This window comes from Myotis yumanensis, unplaced genomic scaffold (genome assembly GCF_028538775.1).
Source record: "Myotis yumanensis isolate MYYU_CA2020_CCGP unplaced genomic scaffold, mMyoYum1.0.hap1 SCAF_18, whole genome shotgun sequence".
Classification (NCBI taxonomy): domain Eukaryota; kingdom Metazoa; phylum Chordata; class Mammalia; order Chiroptera; family Vespertilionidae; genus Myotis; species Myotis yumanensis.
This window is the reverse complement of record NW_027223769.1, coordinates 24595361-24622216: the sequence shown is the minus strand read 5'-3', so window position 1 is coordinate 24622216 and position 26856 is coordinate 24595361. Positions and strand designations below refer to the sequence as shown.

General features: G+C 47.1%; 2 protein-coding genes and 1 pseudogene across 4 annotated transcripts in view; 1 reads left to right on the top strand and 2 right to left on the bottom strand.

The window, feature by feature from the left end:
• The window catches only part of TXNL4B (thioredoxin like 4B), a 38908-nt gene extending 13312 nt beyond the window's left edge, over window positions 1–25596 (top strand). Inside the window, exons 4-8 of one of the 3 annotated variants that reach the window (XM_070398034.1) lie at window positions 12069–12177; window positions 12977–13053; window positions 23478–23602; window positions 24089–24229; window positions 24482–25596. In XM_070398034.1, the coding sequence (XP_070254135.1) occupies window positions 12069–12177; window positions 12977–13009 (142 nt within the window). In that variant the 3' untranslated portion in view covers window positions 13010–13053; window positions 23478–23602; window positions 24089–24229; window positions 24482–25596. The remainder of the gene's footprint in view (window positions 1–12068; window positions 12178–12976; window positions 13054–23477; window positions 23603–24088; window positions 24230–24481) is intronic. The other 2 variants (XM_070398036.1, XM_070398035.1) reach the window with 2 other exon arrangements.
• On the bottom strand, window positions 13992–26785 carry DHODH (dihydroorotate dehydrogenase (quinone)). The gene is made up of 9 exons (XM_070398029.1): window positions 26745–26785; window positions 24755–24967; window positions 22853–23052; window positions 20441–20523; window positions 17725–17912; window positions 17009–17122; window positions 16075–16228; window positions 15744–15903; window positions 13992–15239 (listed from the first exon to the last, which is right to left on the bottom strand). Exons 1-9 carry the CDS (start codon window positions 26763–26765, stop codon window positions 15185–15187), a joined length of 1188 nt encoding a protein of 395 aa, XP_070254130.1. The 5' UTR covers window positions 26766–26785; the 3' UTR covers window positions 13992–15184.
• Window positions 21477–21620, bottom strand: LOC138997461 (small nucleolar RNA SNORA48; annotated as a pseudogene).
• Window positions 26786–26856: the final 71 nt, after the last annotated feature.

Sequence of the window (26856 nt, the reverse complement as noted above, 5' to 3'; positions counted from 1 at the left end):
GGGTTACTTCAAACCCCTACGAACACTCCTGCAACCGGGCTGAGATGGGCCTCTCATAAAGAGAGCATTTCCTTTTCTAGTATTTCCCCCATCCTGTGTTGACATCTTCCTATTGCTTCAAAGCTCTCCAACCTGAAATCAGTGAAATGTATGTATTGTCTTCTCTGATTGCTGTTTGCAAGAAAACACACAAAATAGTTAACACAATAGTGTGGACTGGCACATACCATACTCAATGGTAGTGGTTGTCATGGTTTTATAGACCAGTAATTAAGACACATAGACAGATGAGAAGGTGTATATGCTTCAGTCAAATGTTTGCACCTGCTTATCCCAATTACTATTCAACTGAAATTAATAGCAACTCAAGAAAAGATTGCTTTATTCAGTAAAAATAGGTAAGCGGGCCCTGGTTGGGTTGCTCAGTTGGTTGGAGCATAGTTCCATACATCAAAAGGTTGCAGGTTCAATTCCTGATCAGGGCACATAACCAGGTTGCAGGTTCGATCCCCAGTTGGGGCGCATAGGGAAAGCGAGCAATGGATTGATGTCTCTGTCTCACAATGATGTTTCTCTCTTTCTCTCCCTTCCTCTCTCTCGAAAAATCAATGAAAACATATCTCAGATGAGGGTTGGGGGGGTGGTAAGTGGTTCTTAAATTAGGATGTACAAAAGAATCACTTTGGGATATTCATGGTGACACTGAGGTAATATCAAAATAATTAGAAATAGCCCTAGCTGGTTTGGCTCAGTGGATAGAGCGTTGGCCTGCGGACTGAAGGGTCCCGGGTTTGATTCCAGTCAAGGGCACATGCCTGGGTTTCGAGCTCGATCCCCAGTAGGGGGTATGCAGGAGACAGCTGATCAATGATTCTCATCATTGATGTTTCTATCTCTCTCCCTCTCCCTCTCTGAAATCAATAAAAATATATTTTAAAAATAATAATTAGAAACCTCACAAATGTCCATTAGTAAAGGAATGTGTAGATCAGTGGTTCTCAACCTTCCTAATGCTGCGACCCTTTAATACAGTTCCTCATGTTGTGGGGACCCCAGACCATAAAATTATTTTCGTTGCTACTTCATAACTAATTTTGCTACTGATATGAATCATAATGTAAATATCTGATATGCAGGATGTATTTTCATTGTTACAAATTAAACATAATTAAAGCATAGTAATTAATCACAAAAACAATATGTAATTATATATGTGTTTTCCGATGGTCTTCAGCGACCCCTGTGAAAGGGTCATTCGACTCCCAAAGGGGTTGTGACCCACAGGTTGAGAATTGCTGGTGTAAATTATGGGTGGTATATTCCTATAATGGAATATTATACAGCCATGAAAAATGAATGAACTATGAAAGAACCTGGATAGTCTCATAAACATAATTTTTAAAGAATACTGCAGATTTCAGAAGACATTCAGAATGACTCCACTGTTGCAGAGCTCAGAGTCAAACAAAATTTGGCAATGGATTATTAGCTATGACACCAAAATTGTAAACAACAAAAGGGAAAAGAAAAAAGTTGAGTTCATCAAAATTAAAAACTTTGATGCATCAAAGTACAATATCAGGAAAGTGAAAAGACAGTCTGTGAATGGGAGAAAATATTTGCAAGTCATATATCTGATATGGATTAATATAAAGGATTCCTACAACAACAAAACAATCCAATTAAAACATGGGCAAATGATTTGAATAGACATTTCGCCAAAGAAGATAAACAAATGGCCAATGAGTATGTGAAAAGATGCTCAGCGTCACTGGATGTCATTAAGGAAATGCAAATAAAAGCCACAATGAGACACCACACCTACTAGATATAAGTGTTGGCAAAAATGTGGAAAAAGTGGAATTCTGATACACCATTTTACATTCCTAGCGGGAATGTAAAATGGTGTAGTTTCTGTGGAAAACAGTTAAATAGTTCCTCAAAACTCTAAACATAGCCCAGCCAGCATGGCTCAGTGGTTGAGGGTCAACCTATGAACCAGGAAGCTGTGGTTCGATTCCTGGTCCTACAGGTTGCGGGCTTGAACCCCAGTGTGGGGCAATCAGGAGGCAGCCCATTAATGATTCTCTCTCATCATTGATGTTTCTTCTTTTTTAAAAATCTTTATTGTTGAAAGTATTACGTATGTCCCCTTTTTTCCCCATCAATCCCCTCCAGCCTACCCCAGACCCTCACCACCCCACTGTCTGCATCCATGGGATATGCATTTATACATACAAGGTCTTGAGTTGATTACCTCCCACCCACCCACCCTCCCCGCCTTCCCTCCGAGATTCCACACTCTGCTCATTAATGTTTCCATCTCTCCCTCTCTCTTCCTCTCTGAGATCAATAAAAATACATTAAAAAAAAAAACTACACATAGAATTGCCATACAACCTAGCAATTCTGCTTCTGTGGATATACCCAAAATAATTGAAAACAGAGACTCAAACAGACCATTGTACACCAATGTTCATTGTGGCATGATTCATAATAGCCAAAAGGTAGAAAAAAATCCAAGTGTTCTTCAACAAATGAATGGATATACAAAATGTGTCATATACATACAATGGAATATTATTCATCTATAAAAAGCAATGTAGCCCAGTGCTAAGGCTCAGTGGTTGAGCGTCAACATATGATCCAGGAGGTCATGGTTTGATTCCTGGTCAGGGCACATGCCCAGGTTGTAGGTTTGGTCCCCATTGGGGGGACATGCAGAAGGTAGCTGATCAATTATTCTCTCTCATCATTGGTGTTTAATATCTCTCTCTTACCATTCCTATCTCTGAAATCAATCCTATATAATAAAAGGGTAATATGCAAATTGACTGAACAGCAGAACGACCAATCGCTATGATGCGCACTGACCACCAAGGGGCAGACGCTCAATAAAGGAGCTTCCCCCTGGTGGTCAGTGCACTCCCACAGGGGGAGCACCACTCAGCCACAAGCCGGGCTAATGGCTGACGAACACAGGGGCAGTAGCAGGAGCCTGTCCCGCCTCTGCGGCAGTGCTAAGGATGTTCCCTGAGGGCTCCTGGACTGCGAAAGGGCACAGGCCAGACCCACCTCTCACCCCTGAGAGCACAAATTTCGTGCACTGGGCCTGTAGTAAAAATATATTTTTTAAAAAATAAAAAGGAATGCAATTCTGATACATGCTACCACATGAATAAACCTTGAAAACATTATGCCAAGTGAAAGAAGAAACTAGACACAAAAAGACAAATATTGTATGATTCCATTTATATGAAATATTTAGAAAAGGCAAATTCATAGAGACACAAGGTAGATAGGAGGCTACGAGGGGCTGGAGGGAGGAAGGAATAGGGAATTCTTGCTTAATAGGTACAAAGTTTCTGTTTGGGCTGCTGAAAGGGATTTGTAAACAGTGGCCATGGTTGCACAACGTTGTGAATAATTAATACCACTGAATTATTCACTTAAGCATTGTTAAATCAGGAATTTTATGTTCTGTGTATTTTATCACAATAAAAAAAATTCAAGAAATAAAACAGTAAGTAAACTTTCTTACTTGCGGCCAAATTTGTCTTTTTTTAAAGAAAGTAAAGCTAAGCAATACATTGTATAGGCATATTTTTAAATTTTAATGAAATGGAAAACAAAATGTAATATGTTACCTCTCATGGGAGGCGGGAGGAAGGCACAGGAGAAAAGCACCTAAGTCATTATAAATATAGATGATTATTGCTAACGATCCAGCTTTTAAGTGGGGTGATAGTTTCATGAATGTACATTATGTTAGTGTGCCTATTTTTAAAGATATATATCATATCTCTCACACATATATTTATAGAGTTAACATTTTAAAATATGAAGGGGGAGAATCACCTGACGGGGAAAGTCCAGGCCCATTTGCAGAGATGTGATACCGTAGGTCTGAACAGGGTCTGAGAATCTGCACTTTAAATGGCCATAACTCTCCCCATCCCTGTACGCAGTGTGACTGCAGCTCTTCCAGCCAAAGTGGAGCCCATTTCCACCCCTTGAGTCTCGGTTTGGCTGTGTGACGACATTGGCCGATGGAACAGTGGCAAACAGAAAGCAGGGACTTGAAATTTGCTAGTAAATCGGGGCTTGCCTTCTCCTATTGCACCTGGAATCTGGGGCTGCCGTACGGGTGAGCCCAAGCTATCCCTCCATTGCTGGAGGGTGAGAGGTCACACAGAAGGGAGCCCAGGCATCCCTGCCCCCTCAACCCAGCCTGGCCCAGCCCAGCCCAGCCCAGATTGCTGACCCACAGAATCACAAGCTAAATAAAAGGCCTTGTTGTTAGCCATTAAGCTTTGGGAAGGCTTCAGCAGCAAATGTGAACGGATACAGCCAGGATGTGGGACATGAAATCGGAGCTACTCTGGCTGAATCTGGGGTGAAGGGTTAGCATTTTGCTCCGTAGGCTCCTTACATCTTCTGCAGCAGCTTATGTTCACTGTTATGCCCAGATTTCAAGATCCCCATTAGACCATACCAGGGAGCCAGCCGAGTCCGATGCAAAAGCAGAGAGTCTTTTATTCGAACTAGTTCGGCTCCCCGACCACACTCACCGATGCAACGGTAAGCCAAGTGGCAGAGAGAGACCTAGCCCTGCGTGAAGAGGAGTTTTATAGGGGGGTGGAGTCAGGGTAGGAGAGGGGACTGTGGGCCCTGCCGATTGGCCAGGCGCAAGTCGGTGTCTTGTTCCTGGGTGTGGCTAGCAGAGGCTTAGACTTCCGGGAAGAAACTCCTTGCCAAGCACATGGCTGCCCCAAAATGGAGGACACAGGGTAAGATGGAGGGCGTAGTCCTCGCCCTTTCGTTCACCAGCTCTTTGCCTCTCAGCTTCCTTCTGAAAGGAGGCTGCAGCCCTGCATTTTCCAAGGCCCTTTCCTCAAGAACACACACCATAGGCTGGGAAGGATTCACACTGAATCTGCAACACTTCCCTCCGGTGGCGTCCTCACCTCCTTCCTCTCCTCCCTCCCACCCGGTCAGTACATCACCTCTCCTCACAGAAATCCGGGGACTTCAGTCTCTAGCAATCCTCTGTCTGGTGTCTTGCAAATGTCACCGCCCTAGGCTTGTTCCTCCTCTGCCTGGGTGCAGCTCTTATCCCACAGAGAGAAGAGAGGAGCTTTATTTCCATGGAACCCCCTGGCAATGGGGAGAACTCGGGTCCTATGACATGGAGGGCGGTGTTCTCTGTAGGCTGCCTCCTCGCTTACATAGAGTGAAACCTTTCTCACCACCACTATGGAAGAACTGCTCACCCTCCAGGTGCATGAAAACTCACATTTCCTGCGTTTGTATTAGTAACTGAAATAAGGATTGTGAACTTGTCTATTTTTTTCTTTAAGTTCTGTTATTAGGTGCATACAAAGGTAGATTCAGTATGTCTTCCTTTTAAACCGACTCATCATTATGAAATGTCCTTATTTATATCAAGTAATTCTTCTTGCCATAAAGTCTCTCAGTCTGATATTACTTACGATATACTGACTTTCTTTTGGTTACTGTTTTTGTGGCATATAGTTTTATTTACATGTAATATAATTACAGGTAGAGTTGGTTTTAAGTCTGCCGTTGTGCTATTTGCTTTATGCTTAATCCATAAGTTCTTTTTTCTTTTCTTTCTCCTTTCCTGCCTTCTTTATTACTCAGGGTTTGTTTGTCTTTTAATTCCTCTCTATTAGCTTATTCTGTTATATATTCTTATATTATTTTAATAGTGGTTACCCCAAATATTTCAAGATATGCATCCTTGACTTTTTATAATTTAAGTTCATGGCTTTGTCACTTCCCAAGTAATACAAGAAAGAACTTTGCAACAGTTTATCTTTTTCCATTCTTTATGCTATCTTTTTTTAGAATTTTTATGAGTTTATTTGAGCCAAACTGACAATATGTGCTGGGGAGCAAGATCTCAAGTGCTCTCCTCCTTTATGCAATTTTTTTCATGTACTTTACATCTATTTATCCTAACTCTCATCATATATTTTAAACCAATTGCTAGCATGTGGGTATGAGATCCTTTGAAATTCAAGTAAATAAAAGTCCAGGAGACAAATGCAGTGTTGTGGAAGCTTAAAGGAAGGATCAAATGCAAGAGAATGTTCAGAAAGACAGATTGCAGAAGTCATTGAGTAACTGCATATGAAGAGGACAAAGGAAAGGAAAGGCTTGAGAATGACTCGGGTTTATAAGCTTGAGACTCAGGAGGAAACGGATGCAGTGGATAGGTCGGGAAACTTGGACTGGGGGTCAGGGTTTGGGTGGAAAGAGAAAAAAACATTGACCCCTGGAAACAGAGGACCGGATTTGGAAACCATTTAAATATAACACTTTCATTGGAAATTGTGTGAGGAATGAGTTTATTAGGGGACTAAATAGAGGGTGGGCAAAAGTAGGTTTACAGTCGTTCATGGAAATTAATAAATAGGAATACAAGAGTAAATTCTGTTTCGTGTACTCTCAAGTCATGGGGACAGATGTAATTTATAGCCTGGGGAACGTAGTCAATAATATTATATTAATTTTGGGTGGTGACAGGTGGTAACTAGATTTGCTGTGGTGATCATTTTGCAACATACACAAATGTCAAATCACTATGCTGTACACATGAGACTAATATAATATTGTATGTCAGTTGTGCTTCAATTAAAAAAAAATAGATAGCTTCTTGAAAGTAGCATCAACCTTGATACTTTATAAATGAGGAACTTACAAGCTTTTAAATCAAATAGTATCCTCAGATCAGCTTTCTAGCAGTAAAGACAACCAGCCAGTGGCAAACCCACATGGTCCATTAAAATTCTAAATACAATCTGCCTTCCCCAGTATGAAATTCATCAGAGATCAAAAGTGTGAGGATATTAATATAAGTTTTAAAATTAAATTAATATGTTTTAAAATTAAATCTGTATTCATAAGAATTCATATCAACCCTCCTCAGTTCTTCCACCTGCATTTTTGGGACAAACATTCTTCTAGTTCCCGGGAAACCAGGTAGGGGGCCATGTTGACATTTGCTTACTCATCTTTTTCACTATACCCAGCAAAGCCTGGCACACACAGACACTCAAGTCAGCTTACTGACTTGAATGGATGATAGACATGGCCTCTGCCCCAAAGAACTCGGCGGTGAGGGAGAGATGAACATACAACAGGGTTCACTGCTGCCTGTCACCTCAGCTTCCAGCTGCAGGAAGATCAGGACCTCAGAGGCCTACAGGCTGTCAGTGGAACCAGCTCTACAAGTACCTTAGAGGAACAGGCGCTCACCTCACAACAATAACAGCTAACACTGTGCGAGTTCCTACTAAGTGCCGGGCACTGTTGTGAGTGCTTTCTGCGAGTTTTTTCCTTTAATTATTCAACAGCTCGAAGCAGTAGATCCTTCTATTATCTAATAACCCTGTTTTCACAAATGGGCACAGAGAAGATAAGGAACTTGCTCAAGGTCACGTAGTTAAGTAGCAGAGGCTGGATTCCAACCCAGGCCAAGCCCTGGGCCGAGCTGGGGTGCTACCTCTCCTGCCTGATGAAGGGTAAGAGATTTCCAAGCCCCCCTCACATAATCAGCCTTGAGTTCTCACCATTAGAGACACCTCTAAGGGTCAAATAGAGACAAATCCTTTACTGAGTTAAGACATTGCTTACCTGGGAGGGGAAACAAACTCACTAGCTAATCACGTTAGCCAGCCTCAGGGTACGAGTTCTAAATGGCCATCAAAGTCCATTAAGAACCGTGTGTGTGTGAAATAAGCCAGTCAATGAAGGAAAAATACCACATGATCTCACTCATTCATGGATAATAAAGACCATTATAAACTTTTGAACAATAATAGATACAGAGGCAGAGCTGCCTCAAACTGATTGTCAAACTGCAGCGGGAAGGCCAGGGAGGGTTGGGGGGCAGGAGGGAGGGGGGTAAGAGATCAACCGAAGGACTTGTATGCATGCATATAAGCATAACCAATGGACATAAGACACTGGGGGGTTGGGGGGGCCAGGGGATTGGCAAGGGCAGGGAAGAAAAAAAAGGACACATATGTAATACCTTTTGTAATACTTTAAGCAATAAAAAAATAAAAAATTTAAAAATAAAAAAATTTAAAAAAGAACTGTGTGTGTGTGTGTGTGTGTGTGTTTGTCCCCATTAAAACCCTCACTCAGGCATTGCTTCCAAGTAGAGAGGGCAAGGAAGACCTAACTCAGGGGCACCATCCCCCTATCCCAACACTCCTCTGTCCCTATCCAGGCCCTGGGGGAGCACCACAGCCGGGAAGCAGGGTCATGGCTGAGAAATGCATTAGGAAATAGACCAGGGAAACTGCCTGACCAAGCATTTGGGAGCAGTGTTCCCTGGGAGCCAGCCAGGCTCTGGGAGCAGTGGAGCCACCCACTCCGTCCCATGACAGATCTCTGGAGGGAGTGGTGGTAAACGGGTTTCTGCTTTTGAGCTATCAGGGATTTGAGTAATTAAGGTCCCAGGAAATTGTCTGACATTAGTCCTGGCCACACAGAAAATTCAGTGCAGCTGTATCTGGCTGAGCCCCCAGCGACTCCCCTCTCTGCTAGGGAAGCACTGGGCTCCTTCCACTGTTGTAGGTTGTGACCCAATAGATTCTGGCCAATTGTGTTGGTATTTGTCTCTTTCTTTTTAATATATTTATTTATTTTTTATTTCAGAGAGGAAAGGAGAGGGAGAGAGAGATAGAAATATCAATGATGAGAATCATTGATTGGTTGCCTCCTACATGCCCCCTACCGGGGATCAAGCCCACAACCTGGGCATGTGCCCTGACCGGGAATCAAACCGTGACCTCCTGGTTCATAGGTTGACGCTCAACCACTGAGCCACGCCGGTAGGGCTGTATTTGTCTCTTGTGAGGCACAGAGAGATGGTGAAAAAGTCAGTTATCTGCATCTCCCCACATAGCACAGCCAGTGGGAGGAAGTCAGATCTCAACAAGTGATTGTTGGAAGAATAAGTGAGTGAAAGAACAAATGCATCGGAGTCAACGCTATTCTCATTTTATCTCTCTCTCTCTCTCTCTCTCTCTTACTCTCGTGTGTGTGTGTGTGTGTGTGTGTACACGCATGTGTGCATATATATATTTATATGTGTGCGTTTATTTTTTAATGGTAACATCAGTTGAAATTCTGACCCAACCACAGTGATTTCTTTTAGGTCCCTAGACTTGGGACCCACACTTTTTGCTCTGTTGAGGTAGGAAGATGTCTAGATCTATTAGGACTCAAAATTCAACATCCAAGAGAATGGTCGAAGCTCAAAACACTAACCAACTTCTCATATTAGCGAGGACTGAAATGGCAGCACCAAGATTGCACGTCCTCCACATGCTCTGGGCAGGCCAAGGTGGGTGCTGACCCAGGAAACGCTCTGACCCTCCAGGCCCAGCCTCATTCCTGGGCCCACCAAGGCAGCCCTGGTGATGGACAGGCATAGGGGGTGCCGCCAGGTTGCCTTCGCCTGCTGCAACTCCTTTTGTTTCCTGTGGGCCACTTTTCAAATGGGGTTTTCAACACCCAGGAAGCCGCCTCTTGGCTGGCAGGAATGCAAGGAGTTTGCATGTTTATTGCGTTTCCTCTCCTAAAAGTCCTGCCCTTTGGAGCTTCGCCCCTGTATTGCTGCCCAGGTCTTACACAAACCTGCCGTGTGCCAACGCCAAGTCACTCCCCCCTGCTCCGCACACACACCTCTCAGCCCTGGCCCTGGTGTCCTCTTACCTGTGACCTCCACTTTATTTCCCATATTTATAACCACAGGTTCTTACAGAAATTTCCCGGCTGCCAAGATTCATTCAACACTGCAGGGTAGATAACATGATAGCCTGAGGACATTGTCACGATGTGCTGCCAGAAATCTGCACCTGGAGGAAAGGGAAATCCTGAGAAATAGACTAACGTATCGTACAGGTAAATACAAGATATCTCAATGTGGCTTTTTTTATCAGCTAGAATTGAATGTGGCTAAATATGAGGGAAAGCCCCAATTAGCAGGGACTTATTAAGCACATAAGATTTTATTTTCTCAAATAAAAGAGCTGGGCCCCAGCTGGTGTGGCTCAGTGGTTGAGCCTTGACCCAAGAACCGGGAGGTCATGGTTCAATTCCTGGTCAGGGCGCATGCCTGGTTTGGGGGCTCCATCCCCAGTAGGGGGTGTGCAGGAGGCAGCCAGAGATCCATGTTCTCTCGTTGAGGCTTCTATCTCTCTAGTCCTCTCCTTCCTGTCTCTCTAAAAAAAGCAATAAACACATAATTAAAAAGAAGAAAGAGGTGGGAAACAAGAAGTGGGGAAGCAAAGAGACCTGGTATTGTCAATTCTATTAAGCTCTTTCCAGCTCTTGCCTTTAAGGTCTAATATGGCTGCCAGGGCGCCAGCCATCATACTCATGTCCCAGGCAGCGACTGACCTCCAGAAGAGGCACACAATACTTTCACATTTATCTTATTGAGTAGATGTTTGGTATCCACATCCTATTACAATGGAGATCAGGAAATATAGTCTTTATTCTGAGAATCCAGAATGTAGAACTGTTTTATAAGACAATTAATTGGCCTTATCTCTTCAGAGATGACTGTCCTAGATTTTAAAAGACTAAAGAGACATATAAGTGAGCCTTGATTGACTATAGAAGATATTTTGAGGGCAATAGGGAAAATTAGAATATGGACTGAATGTTAGATGATATTAGAGAATCATGGTTAATTTTATTAGATGTAATCATAAATTATGTTTTCATAGGAGCATGTTTTTATTTTTAGAAGATGCAAGCTAAGAGTGAGGTGTCCTGAATCTCCCACTTCCTTCAAAATGTTTTGTCAAAATTCTGCATATAAATAGGTAAAGATATTTATGAAGAAAACACGGAAAAGATATTTTTATTAGATAGTAAGAATTACTCCTAGTAAGATAGGTATAGTGGGTGGAAGGGGTATGGATATTTATTATACTACCCTTTCAACTTTTCTCTATGTCTAAATTTCTTATAATAAAAAGTGGGGAGAGTAGTTTTCTGTTTGACTCGGCTGGTCCACAGTCTCGTGTGTGGTTGGCTGACTCCTGGTGAAAGGGAATGATGTTCCTCTCAGCACTCCGCAGCCAGTCAGCTCAAAGGATCTGCAGGTGGTGGGGTGCATCCCCCAGGCTTAGCCAGGGGGTCCTGGAGCTTGTGGAGATGGGAAGAGAGGAGACTGCATCTGGCCCTCAGCCTCTTGGAGGGTCTTCCCCATCACTCGGAAGGCAGCACGGCATCAAGGTTCCACACAGCCCATCACCTATTTGAAATAACAATGTGACAGAAGATTAAAGATGAATCCAAGACAGGCCAATGCCTCAGTTACAGCCTCGTTAGGAGCCTCTGTCCTCCCTCCACCGTTTCTGCCCATATCATCTTGGAGCAGGCACTCAACTTCGGTTTCCTCATCTGTAAAATGGAGATCGTAGTCATTGCCTCACCCACCTCCAGGGCTGTGTGAGGATCAAAGAAGTCGTGTGTGATTTGCTGTGAGCTAACAAATGTGCAAGATTATTAGGAAGATGACCTTGTTCGCCCCAGAGCTACTTCATCCTGTTATGCTCTCATGCAGTTACCCACAGACACCAGGACCAAAGGACATTTTTCAAAATTCTGCTTGTGGTGGTTTGGAAATACCTCCACAAATTCTTTGACATTCCTCCCTTCAAAAATGGAACCTAATTCCCCTCCCCTTGAGGGTGGCCTGGACTAAGTGATTTACTTCTAACATAGGGTTGCCAGATAAAATACACGATGCCCAAATGAAATTTAAATTTCAGAAAAACAACAAATAAATTATCATATAAGTATGCCCCAATTACTCTGTGGGATATACTTGTACTAAAGTGTATGCATTGTTTAACTGGAATTCAGATTAACTGGGCATCCTGTTGTTTTTGTTTGCTTTACTAAAGCTGGCAACTCTATTCCAGTGAATAGAAGAATGAATGTGGCAAAAGTAACGATGTGTGACTTCCAAGCATAAAAGGCATTGCAGCTTTCACCTCACTCCCTCTTAGATCACTTAGCCTGGGAGAAGCCGGATGCTGTGGTGTGAGGACACTCAGGCAGCCCATGGAGAGATCCACTGACACTTTGGCCAACAGCCAGCACCACCTCACGAGCCACGTAAGTGACCCATCTTGCTAGTGGATCCTTCAGGCCCGGTTAGCCCTGGATGACTGCAGCCCCAGCCAGTGCCTTGGTTGCCACCTCATGAGAGACCCTGAGCCAGAACCACCCAATTAAGTTGCTCCTGAATTCCTGGCCCAAGGGCACCGTGTGGGATAATAAGTGATAGTTTCCAGCCTCTGGCTCAGCCCTGGTGGGCACTGTGGTTCCTACAGGATGATCCCACTTGTAAGAAGCTCAGAGATTTGACCACTAGACCCTCCTCACCACCTCCTATCAGACCACTCAAGTGCCCAGGGCAAGGTTCCATGGAAGCTTTTTTAACAAGTAATGGCACGAAGTCTCTCTGTAGGGAAAAGGAACTAATAGTGCTTTTCAGAGGCCCCGTGCGGCCCTTCCCTGCATGAGAAGATAACTCAGGGCCTGCGCTCAGTTCTGCCGATTCCGAGCTGCCTGGTTTGGAGAAGCTGTTTAATTCCTCAAAGCTCTGGTTTTATCTATATATACAGGTGCGATAATACCTACTTGCAGGACTTTTGTGGGGATTAGAGATATGAAAATAACATTTATTAGGAGGATAGGATGTGCTAAGCACTATTGCACTTCATATATAATCTAACAACCCACTGAGATGGGTAGTGTGCTTCTCCCCATTAAACACATTAGGAAACTGAGGCATGCACACTTTACATGATGGCCATTGCTAGTAAGTACACATGTGCCCGGCACATAGTATGCATCCTTGTAGAAGTTACTGTTTAGATATCTTTTACCCTCCAAACCACTGTTTTTCTAGGAGAGAAAATGGGGCGTCAGCGGGGATTGGTAAATCTCCTAAGGCGACTCCAAGTCTGCACTCTCCCCCCACCCACGGTGAGTCATCCCTGGGGCCCTCCTGTGGGATGGCGGGCAGGAGGGGGCTGGCTGAGATGGTTGTTCTCCTGATATCCCTCCACCCACCGCCTTCCTCCTGCTGGTGTGCTCGGCTCAGAGGAGTTAGGGAGTTATACCGCCACATAAAACATGCTGATTTCTGCCTCTCTGACCAAATGAGTTGCTGGCTGGCACTCCTGGGTGGCAAGCCACCTGGAGCTGGAGAGCAGTCCTCTCCCAGATGGAGCTGGGCCATTTGCCACCGAGAGCAGAGCCAGATGAACCCCATGTTCTGCACGTGTGATTTTCCTGCCAAAATGGGCACTGAGCTAGCTATCCAAGTCACACCCTTGGCGACACCCCCACCCCCGTCTTCAAAGTAGCAACACTTTCGTTCTTTCTCGTGTCTTCTTTCAAGGGCCCTTTATTAAATTAGACCCACACGGATAATCTATCTTCAAGAGGGTTCCTGTCTTAAACCATTGGACAGCACAGTCCTGGGAGTGTAGGTCCCAGGGGATAGGGCAGGGCACCTGGGGACAGGAGGCATTTTAGAAGTTCTGCTCCCACAGGGCCTGGCATCAGATGGACACAACTGTATCAGTGCCATATCTCGACTTCGATGGTTGCATTGTGGTTGTGTAGCAGAAGGTACTTGTTTGCAAGGAACCCACACGGACACATTCAGGATGGTGGGGCATCAGGTCAGCAATTTACTCTCAGGTGTCTTAGTATTAAAACAGTTCTTCGCACTGTTCTTCTTGAAACATTTCTATATATGTGCATGTAGATAGATTTAAAAGGTAGTAATGGATACGGATGTTCATATATACAAAGAAAAATGTTTAGAAATATCTAGAGATACAGAAGTTACCTCTGGAAAGTGGAATCGTTTGGGGAGGGGGTGAAGAGGTAGACAGCTTTTACTTGGGGGCTGTATGATGTAAATTTATTAATGAGTAGGTATTTTCATAATAAAAACCAGGAAAACAATCTTTGGAAGAAAAACAGCAGGAGACTGGCTCCCTGTTTCTTGGCAAAGAGTGAATGGGGAGGAGGCCCAGGCTGAGGCCGAGATGAAAAGATGAGGCAACAGGACACGTTATCGCTATTGCAGCTCCGTGCTTCTCCTCAGAACTACCGAGAATCAAACTTAAAATAGTCTGTCCTGGGGCGGAGGGAACAAAGGTGATTTTCTGTTGGCTGAGAAGGTGTGCCAGGCACCACAGCACTTCCCAGACGAGGCTCGCACTTCTCTTGCCCGTGTGCTTCCCAGTACTGAGAAGATTGGCGTTTCTCTTTGTATTTAGTTAACTACACCTCTTCAGTCTCTCATCTCACATCTTATGTGCCTGATGGCACCCACGTCACATGACACGTGACTTCTTGTGATGGGTTGAGTTGTGTGTTCCCAAATCAATGTGTTGAAATCCCAACTCCCCGATACCACAGAGTGTGCCCTTGCTTGGAGACAGGGTCATGAGCGAGGCAGTCAAGTTAAAATGAGGTCACTGGCGTGGGTCCCAGTCCAGAATGACTGGTGTCCTTGTAAGAAGTGATCAGGACACAGACACTCAGCGAGAAGAGGCTGTGAAGACACAGGGAGAGGACAGCTATCCACAAGCCCTGTTCTTACAACTTTTGTCTGTATTTGAAATGTTTTCAAAATTAAGTTAAAACTTAAATAAGAACAAAAATAGAACGTAAGCGTCAAGCTCTGGGAAACCCATTGCAGACCCAGATAGCAGAGGCCTGGAAGGACCTGCAGTGCCTGAAGCCAGTGGACCTTCCAGAAAGAGCTGGGATTTATCCAGGTTTTAAATTGCTTTATTTTTTCCATGAGCCCCCAGCCCCCAAATATCTCATGTCCTTGCAATATGAAAGGATCCTGGGACTTGAGTCTGGAAAAGGTCCCGGCTGCAGTTCCTCCTGGCAGGTGACTGCAGAAAGTTTTGTGTTGATTCTGGGACCCTCGCAAGTGGCTCTGACAGTCCGCCTGGCCTCACAGAAGGGGCTCCTGTGGTTTGCGGATGTGGCTTGAGACAGTCCTCCCTCTTTCGATCCAGCCACAGAGGCTCGCCTGACTTAGTGGGAAGAAGCGTCTGGACCGGGCTTCCCACCGACAGTGTCCTCACCTCCGATGGTCTGCTCCAATGGCGTCTGTGACGCTGGGAAAACCCTGCTCCCTGGAAAAGAGAAAACAAAGCAAGTTCAGCAAATGATGAAGGACAGGCCCTGTTCTTACCAGACGCCCACATTCACCGGGGCTCCACCTGCTCCATAACTGCACCTCCTCCCTCTCTTGATCCCAAACACAGACCTCATGCCCCTGCACTGTCTTCACCCAGGAATCTAGATCTGAACACCCAGGTCTTAGACCAGAAGGCAGGCGATTTTAAGTATGACAGCTCCCTGACATCAAGCCAATGACTGAATTAATGAGGAGAATGCCACCAGGACTCCGCAGGCCCATACACACCATTGCCTTGGGCGTTAATCTTGAATTCTTCAACACCGTTGGTCCTTCATCAAAGGAGCAACAGAGTAATTTCCCCTGCATTCGGAGTATACCCACCCCTCAGATCCTTTTTGCATAAAGAGTAAAGACAGATCAGTAAGACGCCCTTGATTCAAGTCATTCTGAATTGATACATTAACCTCAGTTTCAAGCCACACGTGGCCCCACTCACTTCAAAAGGGCCTCCAGCTCCCGCTTGACTCTGCCCACCACAGGTGGCCCCCAGTAGGTGAGGGCCGTGTACAGCTGCACCAGGCAGGCCCCCGCCTGGATCTTGTCCAGTGCGTCCTGCCCGCTGCTCACACCGCCAACCCCGATGATGGGAACTCTGCCTGTAGGGAAGCACAGGGCAATACCATGACGATGTGGGAACCAGGGGCTCAGCTGGGCTCCAGCCCTCAGCCCACCTGCTGACTGCAGCGGTTCAGGGAGCCCCGATTCTGATCACAGCCCCAGAGCCCAAGCCACACACAAATCCGAAGACGGGGACACGGAATCCTTGCCTTGGGTGAGTGCGTACATCTCCCGGATGGTTTGCGTCGATAAGTCCCGGAGGGGCTTCCCACTCAGCCCTCCTGTTTCGGAGCGCAGGGCACCCTGGAGGCTGGCAGGGCGACTCACTGTGGTGTTCGTCACAATCAACCCATCAATGCCCAGCTGCGGTGTGAGACAGGGAGCTATCCAGTCAGGGCTCTGTCGGACTCGGAGAAGCTGCCCCAGGGCTGAGACACAGGCAGCCAGGTGCCCACACCCACAGCCCCCGAATCAAGGACTACCCCAGACTCACTATGCTCCTGAACAGGTGTCTACACAAGCCTCAACATGACAACAGCTGCCGTCACATAGCGACCACCTAGAAAGCTCCCCTGGGACAGGGTTACAATCCTTCTAACAACCCAAGGAGCAGCCCGGAGAGCCCAGAACTGCCCCTCTGACATTCCATGGATTTCTGTCTGTTCTCAGTTGTATCACATTTATGAGCCACTAGTCTACCAGTCTCCAGGGAGTAAGCGATGGAACCAAGATTGGAACCCAGGACTGCGGGGCTCAGTCTGTTTCCACTAATCTTCTTCAACACAGAGGCCTGGTGCTAGACTGGACACTTCAGAGATACCGCAGGTCCAGTTCCCGCCACCACAATAAGGCTAGTCTCACAATACAGCGAGTTGTAATCCCTTTGCTGGTGGAGGGCCTGTGACGTGCAACAAAGCGAGGTATGCCTGTCCTCCACTCTGACCAAGGCTGGCCAAGGACACAAGCACAAGCCTGAAAGCCCCAGCTGGATGAGGAGGGAAGAGGCACCGAAAAAGATTCATTCAAACATTTGTTCAAGCATCCACTTTTATGAATTAAGTCGTGACAAATACCAAACCAGCCCTCAGTATCACAGAGAGAAAACCACAGAGGCTGCGTCTGGGCAGCAGTGAGGGCCCTCACCTCTCTCACCACACTGGCGATGTCCTCCTTGTCCTGGGCCGTGAGGTCGGGTGCGATCTTCACCAGCAGGGCCGGTTTGTGCGCTCCCTTCAGGGCATCCCTCTCCTGCAGCACCTACAGCGACAAGTGGCCAGAGATGGGGACCCCTGAGACCACAGCTGGGGGTGCACTGTGACCTGCAGCGCAGACCAGTGTATTTTCACATCAGCTATCAAACTGAAGCATGAGCAAGTTCTCCTTCTTGGAAAACACAGCCCTCAGTTATGCACTATTCCCCATCCAGGCAAACCTCATTCCATTCTCTTGAACCAAGAAATCCCCAGGATTGAGTCCCTAATGTGGTCATGGGCATCGGCTAATATATTGTGACTTATTTAGAATTTTGTTCCTAAAAGAGATAACAAGATTGTGTGATGAAAAGTCATTCAATTCATTCATTCATTCAGCATCCTAGGTGCTAGGGACAGCATGGTAAATGAAATTTATGGTTCCTTCATTGTTGAACTTGAGGAACAGAAAACTTAGAAATTAACTACTACTGAGCATCATCAGTGTTATGGTGGGGATGAGAGGCATAGTGAGGGGTCCTAACTGGTTGAAGTGTTAAGGACAGCCCTACATGGTGCCATGGAAGCTTGGCCCTGGAGAATGAACAGGACAGGCTGGAGGAGCGGGCTTTGTAGGAAAGCATTACAGGATTTAATGTAATTTCCCACCTTGGTCAGCAGGTGGCGCAGCTCATCCTTTCCCTGAAGGCTCCGCAGCCCTGCAGTGTTGGGACTGGACACGTTCACTACCAGGTAGTCAGCCAAGGGGCCCAGGACTCGAACCCCCTCTGCATAGTCTGAGGCAGCATCCACCGAGGTCTTATTCTTCCCCAGGTTTATTCCCAGTGGCAGCCCACCTGCAAATATCACTGGTCAAGATTTTGTCCCCACACACCATTTCCTTGACATGAACAGCCTATAGGCCCTCCCCCTGCAATGTGAACTTCGAACACCAGCTGACAAATGCTACGATATCCTGCTCGGTGCTGCTGCCTGTGACCAGGAAGCAGCTCACCATCTTGTCTGCATAGCAATGTTGGGCAACCACGAAGACATTTTACTGCATTGTGCCCTTATTCTTTTTTCCCCCCTCATCTGAGGATATTTTTCCATTGCTTTTCAGAGAGTGGAAGGGAGGGAGGAGGGGGAGAGAGAGAGGGGGGGAGAGAGAGAAATAGGCAGAGAGAGAGAAACATCCATGTGAGAGAGGAGACACATCGATCGGTTGCTTCCCATACATGCCCTGCAAACCTGCAACCCAGGTTTGCCCTTGACTGAGAATCAAACTCGGGACCCTTTAGTGCAGGCTGATGCTCTAACCATTGAGTCACAATGGCCAGGGCATACCCTAGTTGTTTTAAAAATTTTGATGAAAAATGGAGAAATTCGGAATGCAAATACTAGTGACAAAAAAGGTAGGGCTCATAAATGTCATACAACCGAGAAGAGACAGAAATCAATAGGAATGTCAGAAGGGGCAATTCTTGACTCTCCAGGGCTGCTCACTGGACTTGGTTTGAATGACTGCGTGTGCGGTTGTGAAGAAAACCCAAAATTAAAGACTATGTATAAAATATTGGGAAATATTATTTTCAATTATCATGTAGACGTATCATTGTTTTATCATTTCAGTTTTCTGAGAAGGGCCTCCCTCTATAACTAGGGTGATCACACAGCCCAGTGCTCCCAGGATGGCCCTGATTAGTCCTGTAGCCTGGGCATATTATTAATTCACCCTCAAAAGTGTCTCAATTTGAACAGTAATACAGCCACCTTACTGAAAAGTCCATTGGATTATCATGTCTTGCATTTTGGACTTTCCAAAAAACACATTTCAGTAACAGGCTTTGTATGAAAGCAAGGCGTTTTCTCCTAAAACACCATCTTATCTGCAAAGGTTAATGGTACGTCAGTGGTACCAGCTGCTTTTCCATCTGACGGTTGGGAAAAAGACCTGAGACATCAAGTTAGCGCAGAAAACTTGAGTCAGGTCAAGGAGGATCAAAGAACAACATCCAGTCCTGCTGAGTACCTTCCCATACCCTACAGTATCACCCTGTTATCATCAGCTTGCAAGTAAATGACATTTGTGTAGCTAATTGTGTGTGTGTTGCAGGGGCAGGGGGGTGGTGAGGTTAGAACCCAGTGGACAAAGGTTATACAACATGATGTCCTAGCTTTCCAAATCTGGCCTCCATCCAGCCAAGGACATATGTACGTTCTCATTCTTTTTCCACACAAAGAAACTGGCCTGAAAGCAGTATCGCTTCCACGTAGCTAAGGATCTTTCATTACTAGTCATCTCCCCACACTGACAAATCGCTGAATTACTCTATCCCCCAGGGGCACCACAGCCTTTGTCAGCTCCTGTTCCTTGGCACGGCACCAGCAATAAGCCGTCCTCAGGCTTCTAGCTGCTGGGAAACTCCGTGTGCATAGCTCTGCTATGGGATTTTGCTTCACTCCAGAGACTATTAGCACCAGAGCGCGGGTGAGAGGATGGGCAAGGGAGAACGGGGAGAGAGCTTGTATGAAGAGCGCTGTGGACAGCCAAAAGGAAAGGGAGGCAGGAGAGTATCACAAACCATGAAAGTCATACTATGACCTTCAAAGTTCCCCAAACAGCAAGGTGTGTAGCATAGCAGGCTCTGGTTCTGCCAAAGCCACCGATTTCCAAACAAGGGCACTTCCTACTCCCCACACCAGAGACTGCCGACAGCCTCGGCCCTTTCAACCTCGCTCATCACCAGGATTTCTAATGAGACTAAACCCTCCTGGAAGGAGGCCTGTAGTGACCCAACGAGGGGGGAGGCCGCAGCCCCAGACAATCCCTGAGAGCGCGTGGGGAGGTGGGGAGGACAACAGCACTGCGACCACGAAGTGCGTCCTGAGGGCCAGCGAAGCTGGAACGCATGGTGGTCCAAACTCCCACATGCCAAGAGTCGTTACCCCTGAGTGGAGGAGGATGTCAGAAATTTAATTGTCTTCTCCATGCTTCTCTGTGGTTAGCAACGCTCTATAAATCCACTATATAAGGGCCACAGGACAGCAGAGCAGGACAAGGAAGTTGGCGCTCGAGCCTGCCCACAGCTTAGCTGCCTCTGAGATCACACAGGCGCCACGCCGCTTTGCTCACTTCCAGGCCGGCCCGGTGAAGATATGGCATGGCTTCCGTAACTTGGCTACATTCTGAAATTCTGTTAAAATCTTGGAAACTGTGGAACCAGGAAACCAGGAAAATTCCTCTAGGAAAGAGCCCTGAGTGCTGCAGTGTTTGTTTCAATTGCTCAATCCCGGTTATGTCACCAGGAATGTCCCTGATGTTTCTCCCACAGGTTTCCTTCCAACAAATGAAGGAAGCCCCTCTCAGGCAGGCCCACTTTACCTTCTGTGAGTCTGGCCTGCGTCTGCTGTCTGGCCCGTAACCTGTGTTCCACCACCGAGAACCCGTGACTGTTAAATCCGTATCTGTAACACACGCGGGGGGGGAATGGACAAGGTGAGAGCCCTCAGCCAGAAGGCAGACTGCAGACATGGCTCCATGGCCATATGTGTGACTTTCAAAGACAGAAAAGAAAAGGAAAATGAGTCAGTTCTTAAGACTTCCAAGGTCTAAATGCCCCTGGACTTCCTAGAAGAAAGTCCCCACTCCTTACCTATGCACCCCTCCACCCAGTGGAGCCGTCACCACTCTGACAACCCCTTCTTCCCACCTCCTGCCTGTGCTCCATGCATACACCTCCTGGGACCCATCCTGCCACTCCATCTCCCCAGCCCGTCTGCCTATCAAAACCGTCCCCTCTTCGTGGCCCAGATCAAAAGCTCCCCAGCCTCAATTGATTCCTCGCCTCTTGGCACTCACGGAGCGCTTTGTACTGGTCTTTTCCTGGCGTGAGATGTATGCATATGCATGCTTAAGTTCCCCTCCGGATCATCAACCTCTTGAGGACAGGGACATGTCCTCATCACCCCACCACTAGACAGTCCACAAAGGCAGTGACTTGATCTCTCGCTCATCTCTGTCTCCCCAGCCCCACTGAGGGATGTTGCTCTGATGGCCACCCCGTCTCCCTTCCTCCCCTGAGACTGGGTGAAAATGGCAATGACTCCTTTCCCAGACCACTAGCAGTTGAAGCATAAACAAGTGACTGGGCGTGGTCACTGAGACACAAGGGCAGACTTTGGGGAGCTCCTAGGATGCCCCCATATCTACGCTTCCTTTTCCCTGTCTGCTCTCCGATGTCCACATGGGAGGACGTAATGCTTGCAGCTGGGGTAGCCGTCTTACAAACAAGGGAAGGCCCAGAGAAGCTGGACCAGAGTCTGACATTGCCTAGCTGCTCAACCATCCCTGGAAGTGCCCACTACACCTGTTATGAGAGGAACATAATAGCAAGCGCCTATAGTTTTTTGTTTGTTTTTTATGTGCCTCAGGCATGAAACAGCTCTGGCCACCAAAACGGGCATCAAGCTAGGATGAACCAAGGGCTGTCCATCTGCTTTGCCCCTGATTGATATAAGAGCAACACCACCAATCGAGTGTCTCCTTGCCCAGTGCCGGGGGACAAGCGCCTATTGTTTAAGCTACTTGGTTACTTGCAGCGGAAAACACCGAACAGACACAGTGGCAGGTGCATTGGTTGACTGATGAATAAACTTATCCGTTCATTCAGCAAGAGTTTACTGAGCATCCACTGTGTGCCACGCAGAGCAAGGAGCTGAACCCACCATGCTCCAGGGCACAGGCTCTCCTCTCAGCCACGTCTCCTCTAAGGGTTCCGCGAGCACCGGCACCCTGCTACCTGCAGCGACTTGGACGTGCTGGAGATATCGACCCCAGCCTGCAATGCCGCAGGAAGATCAATAATCTGATCTCTAGTGCTGGAAAATTTCCCTGAAGCAAGCACAATAAAGCGGGAAGTGGCAGCCGAGTCAACTCCCCACAGGTCGTCTTCCAGAGGCCACAGTGGCCCCTTGGAGGCTCTTCAAAATTCTGTTACCAAAAAGTAGGAACGTCTTCGCTTTCTGGGCTTGCTGTACAGAAACTGCGCAGGGATTATAAAGAGAAGGACTTACACACTCTAGAAGGATCTCTCTTACTAAAAGCAGCTGTGTATGTTGATTATTAAAATTTCCAGTTTACTAAAGTTGGGGTTGGGCTGTCCAACACACGAGCCATAGCTACACAGGCCACTGAGCACTTGAAACATGAAGAAAAACACACACTGGATCTGCAAGACTTGGTACAAGGAAAAGTGGGTCAGTAGCTTCTTAATCATTTGTATGTTGATTATATGATAAAATGATATTTAGAATATATTAAGTACTTAAATAACAATATATATTACAAAAACCTAAATAGAATATATTACTGAGATTCATTTCACCTACTTCTTTTTACTACTTTATCAGAGCTAAAATAAATAGCTATTTTATCATAGACTATTTTATGTTACCTATGGGGTTTGCATTATATTCCTACTAGACAGCGCTGGGCAAGGGCAATGGAGTAACAATGTGGAAAAGCATAAGTCGACAGTCAAATAAGCCTAAATCTGTACCCAAGCTCTCCTGCTTGTGACTTTGTGGCTGTAGCTAAGTTGTGTTGTTCTCTGAGCCTCAGTATGTATATGTGCTAAAGTGAAACCCCAAAACCTGCTCCTACGCCTGGCACATAGTAGGTGCTCCACCTGGTTCCTGCCATTAAAAAAATAGTGCCTGTATCACAGACAGAAAGAACATCCCGAGGTCCCTGCCGGGAGGAGGTGGCCCTGTTACCCCTGAGCTGCTCACCTACCTGTTAATGACGGCTTGGTCCTCGGGGAGGCGGAAGACTCGGGGCCTGGGGTTTCCTTCCTGAGGTTTTGGGGTGACGCTGCCTATCTCAACAAAACCAAAGCCCATCTTGTACAGTCCGTCCACAGCCTCCCCATGCTTGTCAAATCCTGCGGCAATTCCTACTGGATTTCGGAATTTATGGCCCAGGACTCGCACTTCCTAGGGAGAGGGAGACAAAGTCAGGTACACAGGCTAGACCAGTGTTTCTCAGGGTGTGGCCTGGCACACCTCCATCCGATTTCCCTGGGGGGCTTGTTAAACAGCCTATCTTCAGTCTAAGGCAGTGGTTCTCAACCTGTGGGTCACGACCCCTTTGGGGGTCGAACGACCCTTTCACAGGGGTCGCCTAAATACATCCTGCATATCAGATATTTACATTACGATTCATAACAGTAGCAAAATTACAGTTATGAAGTAGCAACGAAAATAATTTTATGGTTGGGGGTCACCACAACATGAGGAACTGTATTAAAGGGTTGCGGCATTAGGAAGGTTGAGAACCACTGGTCTAAGGAATCAGATTCCTTGGGGGCCAGCGGGGCAGAATGGAGCTCTGAGCGAGTCTATTTCTAACTGCTCTCCAGGCGATTCTGACGCCTGCTGGAGTTCAAGACCACTAGGCGTTATCATCCACCAGCAAGAGTGAGGAGAAAAACAGGGTTTCCCCCACGGTGCAGCAGGATGAGGACACTGTCTCTTCTAGTGGCAGGTAATCGTCATCCCTTCTTATCCGCTGTCCTTGGTGGAAGAGAGTGGCTTGTTGGTGTCGGCCCCCTAGTTAGTGCTATTTGAAACAGTGTCAAGCAGCAAAACCCTTGGATCAGCCTAGAATGTCAGCCCCAGCTGCGTCCCTCTCAGCCAGGCAGACTCCAAGACCCCTGTGGGGCACCAGACGCCTTCACCACCTCCTAAATGAGTTGCTGAAGGGGGGACCCACACAGCGGTGTTGGGGATCGCAGCTCAAAGGCCACACTTCTCTCCATATTGGCGGTGTTTCCCTAGCTTGGTACCTCACCCAGCCGAAACCTCACTGCCTTCCAAATCCACCCCGTCTCCACAGCCCCCTCTTCATTCACTCCTGCTACCCTGGTTCCAGGACTCTCAGCTGGCCATGGGGATGAGGAAAAGAGCACTCTGACCCCACAGTGCCTTTCAGTGTGGGGAGCTGGGTAAACACGTCTGCTTAACACTGCAGGACGGGGAAGTGACAGGGACCCTGAGACCAAAAGGGAAGATGCAGACAACGGCCGCTTTGATTTACGACAGCGACCCTTCCCCGAAGAGTGCTTCTTGCCTGCTGTCTTCATGTTCACGTCATTCTGATGTCCCCCATTAGGTAAGAAGTCTCTCGAATGGAAACTGCCAGGGCTTACACAAGGACACAGATTCTAGCAGGAGGTGATTCTTCTGTTTGTTTAGCTGCAGGAACCCCGGCACCCAGAGCAGTAACAGGCACACGTGGGCCCTGTGCTAACACAGGAGTGAATAACCCTGGGACGGATGTCTGTGTGCCTTCCTGGAAGGCTTGGCTACACATGCCTGGGTCACAGGAGGCGTTTAATGACTGGCATGTTTCCCTATTTCGCAGTGGTGAAGACTGAGCCACCTGACCTCAGCAAGGCAGGCCAGTGGCTACGGGGACTCCAAGGGTCTGAATCCTGGCTCATCTACTCCCCAGCTGTGTGACTTCGGATAATTCACTTAACTCCTCCGTGCCTCAGTTTCCTGATCTGTAGATGGGGATGACAGCTCTTTTAATTGGGGCTAACTTGGGACTCTGCTGTTCAGAAGGCTCAGCCCCCACTGTGTAAATGAGGGGATGTGGGCCTTGTATTGCACAAGGTGTCCCAAGAGGACCTACCAGCATGTCGGAGTCTTGAAATGTGACACGAGGAAGGAGCCCCAGAGAGGTGACACGAACAGCCAGCCTGTGGGCTGACTCGGGGTCCAGCAGCCCCTGCAGAGTCGGCATCAAGTGTTCAGCGTAGAAATGCTCATCCCCCGTGGCTGTCAGGTAAGAGGCGAAGAGCAGTCCTCCACCCCCCAGGATGATCAAGGCATCCTGGGCCCGCCTCTGGGGGGAGAAAAAAAGCCCATTGGCCCTCAGAGCCAGGCTGCAGCACCTTCTCTGAGCCCTTTAAACCCCCACACACAGAGGACACAATGACATGCCACATGGAGCAATGCCCCTAGCTCTCTGCCAGCACAGGTCTCCCTCATTTCCCAATAAACATAAAACCATCTCCCGTACGCATTGGCTTTTCCAGGAATACAATGACCTTGTAAATGGAGGGCCTGTGCTAGTTTGCACAGAACATTACCAAGAAGTGTTCCCTATTTCAGAAAATCCATCAGGAATGGTAAGGTGCTTTGCTTGGGGTGTGTGACAAACATACCTGTGGCACTAGAATTTCTAAGCAGAGACTGAAACACTTGACTATTTCACTAGGTGTCGTGCCCTACCGTTTACACATTGAAATGCATATTATTTTTAATTACTTTCATTTCTCCTTTATATTTAAATTAGGACATTATAGTGACTTTTTAAAATCATACATAGGAAGATTACATTATATATAAACTCCATCTCAGAATAATAAAGGGAGTTGCAATTTTTTTTTAAAGGAGCACCAGGTATTATTAGGTCAAGAACCACTCTCCCAGAGGAGGGGTCAATGGGGGAAAAAGGAGACATGTGTAATATTTTCAACAATAAAGATAAATTTTAAAAAAAAACACCATTCTCCTAGTTCAACATTGGTTCATAATACTTTTCTCTAATTATCACTGCCAGATGCTGGGTCATTCATTCGTTAATTCAGTCATTCATAGATGGGCTAATCAGTGAGTCCTTGCCTTCTGGGGAATACAATCTCATGAGGAGACGGAAATCAATGATCATGTAAATATACAGTGGGGCCTTGACTTACGAGTTTAATTCCTTCCGGGACCGAGCTCGTTAAGGAGCTCGTTAACTCAAATTACTCTATCAACTCAATGCAAAAAATCAGCCGAGAGACAGCTGGTATCTCAAAAAACTCGTTAGTCGGGACACTCATAAGTCAAGGCCCCACTGTATAACTACAACTGCTATGAAGAAGAAGGTATAGGGTAAGAAGAACCGAGCCTAACCTCAGAGGTAGAGGAAGGCTTCCTTGAGGAAGTGCCACTAATATTCCAGGAATAAGCGGGAGTTAACCAGGAGGCCGTGGGGGGGGGGGGGCGGGGGGGCGCCAAGGCGCTCCCCTGGCAGAGGGGAATGAAATTCGCCCGGGGAAGCTGGAAGGTTCGTCTGGAACCGAGGAGTTAAAGTATGGCTCAAAGAGAAGCTGGGAAAACAGGCAGAGATCTTGGCCAGAATAAAGATCTGGGTTTTGTTCAAAGGTCACATTTGCCTTTAAGGATCACTCCTAGCTGTTGATGTAGATCCAGTATTCGTGGCCTTACTTCTGGTCTCCAGGCTGTGGGAACGCCCCTGCATGTCAATCAACAAATACCAGCACCGTTACACGGGGTCCCCGCCCTACATTCTGTCCAGACGGGTTGGGAGCAGGTCTTGTGACTTCCCTGCACGTTGGAAGCTGCACGCAGTGCTGGGCCGTCATGTAGTCACTGGCCGACGCGCGCTGACAAAGTCTGGCGTCTACGCACACACGTGCCGTTTACACACAGACCAAGTACATGTGTACAAATGCACACGCACGACCCTTTGCAGAGACACCCAGACGTGCCCGACGCTCCCGGAGCGGCCTCCCGTCCACACCTCGCCCCGGCTCCCCCTGCATTCCCCACCAGCCCTGCCCTCGCCGACTCTTCCTCGCCCTCGCGACAGACCCAGTTTCCACACTCACTTTCAGCTGTGTCCACGCCATGGTCCTCTCGACCCTGGGCCCGCCTCTGCCTCATTTCCATTGGAGGAGGTGGAGGGACACCGCTCATCTCCGCCCCCGGAGCTGCCAATTC

Bases quoted from the DNA above. Each gene is read 5' to 3' on its own strand.
- DHODH (XM_070398029.1), bottom strand. From the start codon at position 26,765: ATGGCGTGGACACAGCTGAAA. The intron at 16,229-17,008 runs GTGAGGGCCCTC...CTCACACCGCAG, and splicing joins TCGCCAGTGTGGTGAGAGAG to CTGGGCATTGATGGGTTGAT. The intron at 15,904-16,074 runs GCAAGGATTCCG...GCTTCCCTACAG, and splicing joins GATGTACGCACTCACCCAAG to GCAGAGTTCCCATCATCGGG.